At 58.3% G+C, this 12,182-nt stretch overlaps 1 protein-coding gene across 1 annotated transcript in view; it reads right to left on the bottom strand.

The window, feature by feature from the left end:
• TNS3 (tensin 3) overlaps positions 1-11,872 on the bottom strand; it is a 102,624-nt gene extending 90,752 nt beyond the window's left edge. The window contains exons 1-3 of the mRNA XM_087821275.1: positions 11,795-11,872; positions 6,480-6,588; positions 349-386 (exon numbers count right to left, since the gene is read on the bottom strand). Coding sequence (XP_087677401.1) covers positions 349-386; positions 6,480-6,588; positions 11,795-11,872 — 225 coding nt within the window. The remainder of the gene's footprint in view (positions 1-348; positions 387-6,479; positions 6,589-11,794) is intronic.
• Between the last annotated feature and the right edge of the window lie 310 nt (positions 11,873-12,182).

Here is a 12,182-nt window from a genome sequence, read left to right as displayed (position 1 = left end):
CTATTAACAACTACCCTAAAAAGAAGCCAGCAACTCCTCAAGGCCTGGAGTGGGCCTGAGACCCTATCCCACCCCTTTCTGCCCTGAGAGGCAGGGTGTCGGCATAACTAGAAAAGGGATTGTGTGTTATGGACAAAACTCTCATCTGAAACCAGATTCTTCAGAGCTATTTTCTATAACTCAACACATGGATTCCATGGCTCTACGGTTAATTCTCGAGGTGAAACAGATACACCCCGTCGGAAAGCACCCAGGACCCTTTCTGAAGTCTCCTCCTGTGGCCGAGGTCCAGGCCGGCCCCTCCCAGGCGTATCATTTGCGGCAGCCCAGGGGAGGCGCCCCGCTTACCTTGGCTTCACATTGCCTGTGGCAGGAGTACTTGCAGGCTGGAAGAGAGGAGAGAGGATATGTGCGCTCAGTGTCTCGGCACCAACACCTTCTGCGTCTCCAAACCCTCTCAGTCCCCGGAAAAGCCAAATCGGGGGAGGTTTCCGCCCATGAGGCAGCACTGGGTCTCACGTGCACCAGGACCCACCGCCTCTGTGCCACAGCCACGTTCAGACGGCTCGCTGGGGATTCCGGGGACAGTCACAGGCGGTCCAGGGGTGCGTGCGGCCAACCCAGAGCCCTGACGCACAGCGCGGGGGAGTCTGAGCAGCAAAAAGCACTATGTTTGCCTGGAAGTCACAGCTCTCCCGGAAGGAGGGGGAGAGGCTTGGAAATGCCCCGGAGAATCGGGCCTGGCGCCTTAACTTAGTGAGAAAGCCACACGTTGGGAGTCCCACGCTCCTGCCCCTTCCGGACAACTGAGAACTGGCTGTCAGACTAAATCCACGTCTGAATTCCTACGGGGGACCCTTCCCCGGGGCCACTGTGCGAGCCCGGAGCGGCAGGTGTTAGCTCTGAGGCCCCGACCGTGCGGATTTCCAGCCAGAACCAATGTGATTTCACAGCCCCGCCCTCCGGGGCTGCAGCTGTGCTGACCCCCCCCCCAACGTCTGCCCCACCCCCAACGTCTCCAGCAGAGACGCACTGAGGAAGCAGGCAAATGCATCACAGCCCATCGCAGGATCCACACGGACTCCACGGCACCCCTCAAGCCCCAGATGAGCCCCTGGGTGCAGCCACGGGATGTGGGACAGGGCCCTGGGTGTGGGGACACGTGAGCAGGAGCATCCCAGCCCCCTCCCGCTGGGCTGCCCTGGGCAGGGCCAGTGACCTCTCTGGGCCCGTTTCCTCCCCCAGGGTCACTTCAATGACACAAGGGAACCATTCATGGGACCTGCTTTGAAATGACAGGAAGCACGTGGGGTCCTGGAAAGACAAGGCCTCAGGGGTCAAGACACGCGCCCCCAATCTGCTCGGCGTGTCCAGGCCCAAGCTTTTCATCTGCCACCTCCCCTCTCCTCCCTGCGAGCTGAGCACAGAAACGCTGGCCTCACGCCGCTGGTGTGACTGGGCCAGGGGCCGGCGGCTCCCGACCTCGGAGGGAGCATGGCCAGGTCACCTCCACAGGATCTACTTTCTGACTTGTCTCTCTGAGCCTCTGAGGTTCGGGAAATTAACTGATTCTGTAACTCCTAAGGGGCGCACCCCACAAAGGTGATGAGAGAGCCTGTAATTGAGACGGGCTTGTCGCTGGAGTGAGGGGGCTTCACGCCGGATTGAAGACACAGACGAGCCCCTGGCCGGGTGGCCCAGTGGGTTCGGTCCCTGCACCAAAAGGTCGAAGGTTCGATTCCCGGTCAGGGCACATGCCTGGGTTGTGGGCTCGATCCCCAGTCGGGGGCGCGCAGGACATGGCCGGTCAGTGTTTCCCTCTCACGTCAATGTTTCTCTCTCCCTCTCTGTCCTTCCTCTCTCTAAAATCAATAAAAATATTTAAAATACAATAAAGAGACACAGACGCGAAGCAGCCGACCCTCACCTCTCCGGGTCTGCTGTCAGAAGCCGGTGCCCAGTGGGGCTGCAAACCGAGGGGCCTCCTTCCCTGACCGCCCCGCAGCACAGCGCAGTCCCTGAGAAGGAGGGAGGCCGTCACAGCACCAGAACTTCCCCCCAAAACCTGCATCCCCGCACCGCGCAGGCCCAGAGGACGAGACGAACACGCTGACCCTGACCGTCAGCCTCCAACCCCCCCTTCCCAAAGCCAACCCCAGCTCCACGCGCTCGGCGTTTCCTCCCGGCCTCGCGGAGGTGTAATTGACAAACAAAACCGTGTGTGTTTAACGCGCACAACGTGATGATTTGATACATGTAGACGCTGTCAGATGCCCACCACAATCGAGTTAATTAACGCCTCCGTCACCTCCCACAGATTAACATCTACATCTGTGGGCGGCGGGAGACCGTCCGCCCCCCCCAGGAAGGTGGCCTCATCCGAGCCACTCTGGGCCCGAACAGCATCACAGGCAGAGGGCGTCCTGGCCGGAGGCTCAGCGGTTAGAGCGTCGGCCCACAGGCGGAAAGGGTCACGGGTTCAATTTCCAGGCAAAGGCATGTACCTGGGTTGCGGGTTCCATCCCCGCCCCCAGCTGGGGCACGTGCATGAGGCAACCCATGGACGCGTCTCACATCAGTGTCTGTCTCTCTCGCTGCCCCCCCCACTCAGTCTAGAAATCAGTGGACACAAATATCCTCGCGTAAGAATTAACAACAAAAGGCGGAGGAACAGAGAACTTCTCTGGGCCTGGCTGTGCTCAAGCTGGGCCATCGGGCTCTTCCTGTGCCTGCACCGGGGCTGGGGCTACACAGCGGCCCCCTGGGCTCCTCCTGCGGGCGGCAGGTGTGGGCCGGCTCAGCCTCCGTCACCCGTGGGCGCAGACTCCGGAGAACGCGCCTCTTTCCTTCTGTGCACCCTGGCGGTTCTGCTTCCCTGCCTGGCACGGCGCTGAGGCGAACTGAAGGGAGAAAGGACGGGCCACACGGGAAGGCAGGCGGGAGGACCAGCGCCCTCGCGAGAAGCAACCGAAACCACCCGAATTCCCAGGGAATCCGCCACGAAACCGGGTCGGAACCGGAAAAGCAGAACCAAACGTTGGCATAAAACAGCATGGGGCATCCTGAGGACGCGGAGGAGGGAAGGCGTTCTCAGATAAGACACAGAACGGAAATTCAGCGAAAGGCCGGGCGGGTCGGAACCACCCAGCCTTACAGCTGTCCCGGGACGGACCCCCACCAGCAGAGTCAGATGAGCAGCTGCCCACCGCTCACGGCGGGGGCGGCGGGCGGCGAGACACGAGACCCCCGGAGGCCAAATCCATGGACATGGGCACAGGCCCTGCCTAAGATAACACATCAGAAGTTTAATATATTTTTTAAATTTTTTTATATGTTTTTATTGATTTCAGAGAGAGGACAGGAGAGGGGGAGAGAAAGAGAAACGTCAGCGATGAGAGTCACGGACGGGCTGCCTCCTGCTGGGGATCCAGCCTGAAACCCGGGCCTGTGCCCTGAGCGGGAATCGAACCTGACCTCCTGGATCAACCACGGAGCCACGCGGGCCAGGCAGAGGTTTAATATTTATAATATAACAAATTCTGGGAAATCCAAGAGGAAAAAATCTGGTATTTTAAACGAGTGAGGGTGTGAAAGGCTAGTTTACCAGATAAAAACCACTGGCGTCTTTCCCGGCCCTTTAGATGCTCAGTCTCCATCACAGCCAGGAGGACGCCAGGAGAGCAGAGGGGCCACTTCTCCCCACCGCCTGGCAGAAGTGAAGAGCTGGGCAGCGTCGAGAGCGCGCGGGTGGCATTTGCCGAGCCAGTCCAGGCTCCGCTGCAAAGGGCACCCCCCCAGGGGCCTGCGCCTCCCCCGCCCCTTTCACCCCCCAGCTGAGCAACTGCCCCGCACATGGAGGCTCCCAGCTCCGACCGGGGCTCTGCGGTCGTGGGTAAGGATCCCGGCGCCACGCCCGGGGCATCTGGCGCTGGCACGGCCAACATTTTTACATGTTGTCCTGGAACTTCTATTCTTTGTGTCCCCGGGAGCCCTGGGAACCCCGGCCCCCATCCCACAGCCTTTATTCAACACTCTGCACATAGTTACCGAGTGAGAGATGAGCCCTGGGTGGCACCTCCGCTTCTCCCTCTGACTCCCAAGGTTGCCGCTCCCCTGTGTGCCCAGGAACTGGCTCCAAGTGCTCAAGGCGCAGGCGATGCCCACTGCTAACCTTGCTGCGGGTGTCCCCAGGTGTCACCAAGGGTAATCCAGCAAGGGTGCGGGCCACAGACTGTGGTTTTGACCGGACAGAAGTGTGAGGTTTCCTGGCTTCCCGTTGGGAGCACAGGTGGGGGTCAGTGTCTCCCCATGTTCTGAGACAACTCTCTGGGGTCCGACTCCAGAAGGCAGGGACATCTCAGGACCCCGCCATGTGCCGTGTTGCCCACTGCGGCCCTAGGACTAGGGTGTGCTCCTGGGGGGTGCACCAAAGCCGGGAGCGGCGGCCGGTGTAGCAGGATCTGGGGTCCTCTCTGCCCACCACCCGCCTCTCCAGACCCCTCTCATCTCGTCGTGAAACATGTCCCAGCCCCAACAGGTAACCTTGTGCCCAGCTGTTTCCCCTGGAGGCAATCATTCACTCACTGCTATTCCACAAGGGACCCCCCTCAAGCTATCTCAACACCACGTCTCATTTCTCCCGTGGGGGACGCGTTCCCACCTCGCTCAGAGGAAGGCGGGCGACCACGGGGCACTGAGACGCCCACCCTGCGTGATGTCCCCACGCTTGGCTGTGATGGCTGGTTGGCTGGAGGGACACTGGAAGCAGGACGAGGTCGGGAGTTGGGCTCATCCTGATTCTCCGCTGGTGCACGGGGTCACCCGCAAGGTGCCAGCCCTTCAGAGAGGTTAGTTCAGCTCCCCCAGGGGACGAGTGGCCCCGAGTGCACTGGTCACCAGCCCTGGGAGGACAGCATGTCCAGCAGAGGCTCTTGCCTCAAGCTCACTTTGCACACGTGTGCACACTAGCAGGTCCGAGACACTCCTTGCTCACTCCTCACCGCTCCCGTGTCCCCTCATGTTCACTCCTCACCGCTCCCGTGTCCCCTCATGTTCACTCCTCACTGCTCCCGTGTCCCCTCGTGAAGCAATGCTCTGCTCTGAGCCCGCAGCCTGGACGACACGGACGCACTGTCCTTCGAGCCCTGGGTTCATTCTCTGTGGCCAAGCAGTGTCACCTGCTTCCCCGCAGCTCGGGGCTGCTTTTCCACGGAGAGAAATCGCTGCCAGAGGCCACCACCGGGGTGACCTCTCTGGGGACAGGGTGACAATTCTAGGTGAAGGGGAGCCCCAGGCTCCCTCACACAGGCTGCCTCCAGGGAGAGGGTAAGAGGGGCCCACGTGCTCTGAGAAGCAGGTGAAAGCCCCAAGAAGCATCAATTCCAATAGAGACACCTGGGGGTTCAAGTGGGGAGGAGACGGCGCACAGCTCCCAGGAGGCAGCCGCTGGGGGTGACATGGCGAGAACTGATGGGCCTCTGAGAGAGCCCGAGAGGCCCCGGGTCACACTGTCACCCCACAGACATCTGACAATGCTGCATCTTCCCCAGTGGCCACCCAACCTCAAAGCAGCCACTGGGACGTCTGCCCAGGGTCCACGGGGAGAAAGGGGAGTCGAGAGGCCGTCCCAACACAGCAGAAGTCCACCAGCAAGACCCTACGAACATTCTGGCTGGGAAATCCCAGACCCGTCAAGAACAGGATGCCGCAGAACAGCCCCACGCGTCTCCAGGACCCTGCTCCCAGGCCTCTGCTCTGTGACGCAGACCCCAGCCCCCGCCCCAATTCTAGGGTCCACAGGGGAAAAAGAGACGTCATTGTCTCTCATATATTAACGTGCAAGTGTAAAAAATAGCAAGTCCATGCCCGGCCGGCGTGGCTCAGTGGTTGAGCGTCGACCTATGAACCAGGAGGTCGCAGTTCAGTTCCCAGGTCAGGGCCCAGGCAGGGGGCAGCCGATCAACGACTCTCTCATCACTGATGTTTCCATCTCTCTCTCCCTCTCCCTTCCTCTCTCTCTAAAAATCAATAAAAGCATATTTAAAAAAAAATAGCAAGTCCCTCGGATCACCTGGTGTCTAGTGACGCCGGTGGCTTTGTTTGGTGACAGGAGAAAGGCTGACAAAAGGCCCGAAGGGCCCTACGCCCTGAAGCGATGAACAGACACATTTCGTTTGTAAACGCTGGGGAAAGACCAGCTGGTAAGAAGGAGCCCCGAGTTCCTGAGACCACGAGACGACACCGCCCGCTGTCCCGCCTCCCCCGCGGCAGCGTCGCTCCTTCTGGGAAATTCCTTTTGCACTCGTATCTGTGTAAATATGGCCGGTCCCTGCCCCGCAAGGGTGAGGGGCAGACAGGCCGCGGAGGGGAATTCCAGGGTTTAGCTTCTGGAAACTCCCGAGAGGTTTGCCTTCTGCGTTGCGTTTGTTGCCTGCTCTGCTTTCGTTCAGTCGGCAAGAGAACTATAAACAGGGACTCACCTCGGCATGAGACCCCCGGGCCGTCGATAACCTGCTTGCAGACCCCACAGACTCTGGCTGTTCTGAAGACCTTGCTCTTAAAACTGTGCAGGCCCGTTGATTCTTCCGGCTGAAAGAGCGAAGGGAGAGACGGTCAGCCCCTCAATGCCCAGCGTGTTTGCTTTTCCATCTCCCTTTCAGGGGATTATAAATCCAGCAGAACTGGGAGGAGCTAGGACAGGAGCTTCGCCAGGCAAAATCAGGGGGACAAGAAGCCACCCCACCAACGCCGGGCTCCCCACTTCACAGGGCAAACAGAGGGAGACAAGGGGTCACCCCGCCAACACTGGGCTCCCCGGGGGGCCTCGGGTGCCCTGTGGGCATTCTCGATGCCGGCTTCCTGGCGAACGCGCACACTTGCCTGGCCGGCAAATCCCCCGTGAAGTGCGTCAGGAGGGCCACAGGAATCCATATCGCTTACGGGAATCCTGTGTGAGCTTCAGACGTGAGGCTCACAACCACCTACGCCCATGACAGAGTGATCCGCGCGCCTCCCCAGAGCCTCAGTGCTCTTTCTTCCGGAGGAAACGACGAACCGACAGCACAGCTATGTGCAGAAGAGGCTCCGTCACGGGCTTCCCTGGGCTGCCCCCCGGCCTCTCTGAGCTGACCTCAGTGAAGGAGAGGCAGCCATGAGACCAGAGTGATAATCATAAGATAGGAGGCTCCTCTGTAGGGGACACATCGGGTCCGCCACATGCACTGCCACACCCACCGCGCTCACGTCTGTGGACTCGAGGTCGCAGCAGTGGGATGGTCTTATGCAAGGTCCACTGGCCTTAGACACCAATCCCTGTGCCCGTTCCCTGACCCGCGACGGCGTGTCGTCAGTAATTCACACCCACGTGGATTCTCCGAGGCCATCGCTCGCCCCCAGAGAAGTCAAAACTCACTGAGAATGGTTATCAAGGATGTGAAACAAACAGTACAACTACTCTGGAAAACTGTTAGACAATTTCTCATAAATACCTTTAAGTCCACACCAACCATGTGATGCCACAATTCTACTCCTCCAGACACTAAAAATAAAATAAATGCAAATGTCCACGAAAGACTTGTGCAAGAATGGTCCTGACGGAGCATAACCCAAACGTCCATCCAAAGGAGCCTGGCTGGACCAGCCACGGACCTGCCTGCAATGGAACGCGGTTCCAGCATACACAGGAGCAAACCACCAACACGCAGAGCATCGTGGGCAAACATCAGCGTGATGATGCTGAATGAGAGATATCGGAGCACGTGGACAGTGGTGCTATTTATAAGATGCTGATGGGCAGGCAACTGGATCTATCCGGTTCTTTGGAGGCAGAAACTAAATGAGGTGAGCTCTGCAATCGCCCCAGATTCCCGCAACGAGAAAGTCTCCGGGATGCAGAGAGGCCCCTCTGAAGCATCCAGCAGAGTACTGACAAGCACATGTGTGTGCATGTGTGCATGCGTGTGCACATGCGTGTCTGAGGGAGCCACCCAAGGCTGGGGCAAGAAGCAGCACCAAGGGTTGGAGGAAGCGGTGCTCAGCGCCCACACAGAGCACAGAGCTGGGAAGGGTGCCTGTCCCCACAGCCAGGCCTGAGGGTTCACACAGGATTGCTGAGAAAACACAGAAGGGTCTTGTCCTAGCTGCAGGGGTAATTAACTCTAGACGGAGCACTGCTCCTGTTCAGCCAACCATCTCTAAAAAGCAGTGTCCAAAACGATCGAACTGTCTCCAAGCAACTTAGCTGCATTCCAGAACAAAGCTAGAATATCTGCAAGAAGGAAAAAATATCTAGCCCCCGATGAGGTAAAATTCACAATATCTGGTATCCAACCAAAAAAATCACCAGGCAGCCAATAAAAAATGATCAGCAACAGGTAAACACAGCCTGTGATGAGAATGAATCAATGGAGAGTGACCCCAAGCTGACAGAATTAGCAGAGAAGATATTAAGGGGGGATTATAACTGTATTCTGTAAGTTCAAAAGGTAAATAGGGACCCTGAAGGTATGAAAAAATCCAAATCAAACATCTATAGAAAAAAATGTAAAAATCGGAGGTGAACATACACTGGATTCCTGGGATTATTGGTAGATCAGACATGATGGAAGACAAATTAGCAAACTCTAAGACATCACAGTACAAACTTCCCAAAATAAAGCACAGAAAGAAGAGATCACCTAAATCAATGGGCAGATAGCCAAACAAACAGCAACGGGACAGAGCTGTGGGACAGCTTTAAGCGGCCTAACACACGTGTAACTGGAGCCTCTGAAAAGGGGGGAGGGGGAGCATTTGAAGAAATAATGGCCCAAACTCTTCCAAACTATAAACCCATTGAGCCAAGAAACTCAACAAATCCCATGTAAGTACAAGAAATGTTACGGAAACTACACCAAGACACATGATCATCAAATTGCTCGAACCCAGTAACAGAGAGAAAATGGTAAAAGTGTCCAGAGAGGGGTTTATGTACATGAACCAACCATTAGCAGAAGAGCAGGTTTCTCAATTTTTTAAAAAAAAGGCAGTGAGAAGACAGCGGATCAGCATAAAGTACTGAGAGAAACTGCCAATCTAGAATTCTGTACCCAGCCAAAACATCATTCAAACGCGGAAGTGAAGTCAAAAGTTCTTAAGATAAACAAAAGCTTCAGCCACTCCAACCTTCCCACTCTCACTGGCCATCCCTGCGTTTCCCCTGCTGTTCCCGCTCTCCGTTGGTGACGTGTAATTGCCATCGTGACCACTTCTAATCCCACCATCCCTCAGGTCCCTTCTGAGTACTCCAAGCTCCTCAGCAGTGCTGTCACTTAACCACGTATCTCCTGGTGTGTTTTTTGATCTTGCCAAGTCTGTCAAGTGAGGGAGACCGTCCTGCACCAAGTAGAAACCTTCACACAGCTTCAGGCACCTGCAGTACAAGGTCTGTGGCCCCGGGCAAGTCACAAAGGATACCCTCCTCTTCCTGCCTATCAACAGAGCCACGGTAAGCGACCAAATGCTAACCCAGGTGCCAACTGTGAACGCTGGCAGCCTATGGGAATCGGTTGGGCAGAGATTTTAAAACAGCTCCGCCTAAGCCACATCCTGGACTAAATAGAGCAGATTCTCCGGATGTGGGGCTGGAAATGAATTTTTTCAAAGCTCCTCCCTGTGATTCTAATACATAGCCTGGACTGAGAGCCACCATGAGGTAACACACGACACTAGAAAGATCTACTCTACACACGCGTAAGGCACCGCCTTTACGTGCGTCTTCATACGTGTGTTTCTGGTTTCTTCAGGACATGGTACAGGTTCTGAGCATGGGCTCTTGTATCCAGTGCCTGCCACAGAGGGATGACCGTGTGCGAAGCTCCCGACATCAGCAGGGCCCTCCTGTGCCGCCACGATGGCCCTCGCCGTTCCACAGACAGAGTGGCAGCGTGGGAGACCGAGACGACACAGCCAAGGGGTGAGGGGTACGGGCTCGGACCCGTCCCCACCCGTCTCACGCTCAGACAGGAGGCAACATTCAGGCAAACACACAGCCCGCTGTCGTAATCGGTCCCCTGGTTGGCACACGAGTTTCCCCTCAGATTTCGGGCATTTGTTTCTGCGCCTTCTCTCCCATCTGCACCACCACTTCCCAGACTCAGGACACGGGGCCCTTGTCCCTCTGTCCCCCAAGGCCCCGCACGGCGCCTGCAGACAGTGAACCGTGAGCCTCAATTAATATTTGTTGACCAAATGAATTGGCCATAGTCCGTGGGCCAAGCCGGGACACTGTGACCTTTCATTCCTTTACAAATACTTTTATTCCACGCAGGGAGAAAGACGTTTTCTGTGTTCCTGAGGTTTTCCTGCCGACGGGCCCCAGCTAGGGGGCCAGGACGGAAACAGGGGCGCTGCTGTTGGGAGCCTGACCCACTGCCGTGGCTGGATGCCTGAGGACCCACTGAGTGAGGACGGTGCAGTCACAGCTGCTCCTGGCATCCCCACAAAACACCTCCAACCAGAGAGGAGCGGAGACCGGATTAGGCCGCCTTTGTTCTCACCTGAGATCCGCTTTCATTTCTGCCAAAGAGGTGGGGCCGGCGGGCGAGGGAGGGGAGGCCGCCATGCTGAAGCATTTAGCTGGCTCAGCTCAGGAATCTAAATGGCATTTAATTGCTTGGAGCAGACAGTCGGGAAGGGGAGAGCAAGGCTGCTGGTTCCACAAGGACTCCCCGAGGGGTGCATGGTAATTAGCGCCGGTCTTGATGGTGAGGTTTTTTTAGAAAGAAAAAAAAATCTCTGCAAATCTGAGCAAGGAAGCGCTGGACCTGGGTACAGAGCCCCAGCCTTTTGCTCTGCTCTGCGGACAGGGGCACAGACCATGCTGGGCTCCCCAAGCGAACAATGAAGTGACAAAACAGTTACCCACACAAAGGCTATGTCAGCACAAGCCAAGCTCCCCTCAGGAAGGGGGATCCAGGCCTGCGTTTTGGCACCTGGGAAACCTCGGCAGCATTCCAGGGAGGCAGACACTGAGCAAAATCAACCGGGGAGTTAAACGGCCCGAAACTTCCCCCAGGGCAGAGCGGACCCCGGGCCTCTGGGGTGATCCCGCCTGGAGCCGCGTCCACCCACGGGCAGCCCCAGGACCCAGAGCGGAGGGGCACCCTCCCCACACCAAACACTGTCCCCAGCTTCGCAGCAACGGCATTTGGCTGTTCCACTGACCCTCAGAACAGAGCGGGACTCAGAGCGAGGGGAAGTGGCTGAGGCTGGGAAGACTCCTAACTCCTCAGCACCTACAGAAGTTTCGGAGAAATGGGTGCCGTAAAGGCCTGCAGACTCAGAGAAAGGGCTGCCAGCCTCGTGGGGAGCCCCTCGGCATCTGCTGGGGTTCAGTGAACCCTGGGGGGTCGGTCCCCTGGGCCAGGGAGTGTAGTGGCCCCGGGAACTTGCGCCCCTGTAATAGGCTGGGCAGAGCTGGGCGCCCTTTGCAAGGAACCGGCTGCACAGCGCGTCCACAGTGGCCAGTGTCCTGCTTCCCTTCTGGGAACAGAGTCCAAGGAAGCCTGTTCGAGAGGCCGCTGGATTAGAAACTTAAGCCTTAACTGTCTCCCGCTACACGGGGCCCCCCAGGCAAGGCCCCCTTCCCCCTCTCGCCCTCTCCGCGCGCACACGGGGCACAGACAAGGTCACCCGCACGCCCCTGGACACCCGGGGACGCGCAGGGAAGGGCATGAGCGCCCGACGCGCGCCCCAGCCCGAAAGAGCTCGGAGAACCCCGCGCCGCACCTCCCCGGGGCGCCCCGCACCCACTCACTTGGCGCCGGTGCCGGCGCGCCCGCGCCCCGCGCGCGCATCCTCCGGGCGGCCCCCGGGTCAGGGCGCGCAGCCGCATGGCCGCTCCCGGCGCCGGCGGGGACCCGCGGGGACCTCGGCGCGCGGAGCCTCGAGGCGGTGCCGCCCGGGCCGCCGCGTCTGGGTGTCCCAGGGAGAGCTGGACGCCGGGGGCCCGAAAGGACGCGGCCGCCGCCGCCACTTTCCCTCCGCAGGCGGGAGTCAGAGGCAGGGAACAAAAGCCAGGCGAGCGAGCGAGCGCAGGGTCCCCTGGCGAGCCTCCATCTGACACGAATTAGCCTCCCTCCCCCGCCCGGACCCGCGCCGCGAGGACGCAGAGGCTTCGCAGCCAAACCCAGGGAGCGCGGTGC

The sequence above is a fragment of the Miniopterus natalensis genome, chromosome 10 (genome assembly GCF_054644295.1).
Source record: "Miniopterus natalensis isolate mMinNat1 chromosome 10, mMinNat1.hap1, whole genome shotgun sequence".
NCBI classification, from domain to species: Eukaryota; Metazoa; Chordata; class Mammalia; order Chiroptera; family Miniopteridae; genus Miniopterus; species Miniopterus natalensis.
The sequence above is the reverse complement of the archived record's forward strand: the minus strand, read 5'-3'. Positions and strand labels throughout refer to the sequence as shown.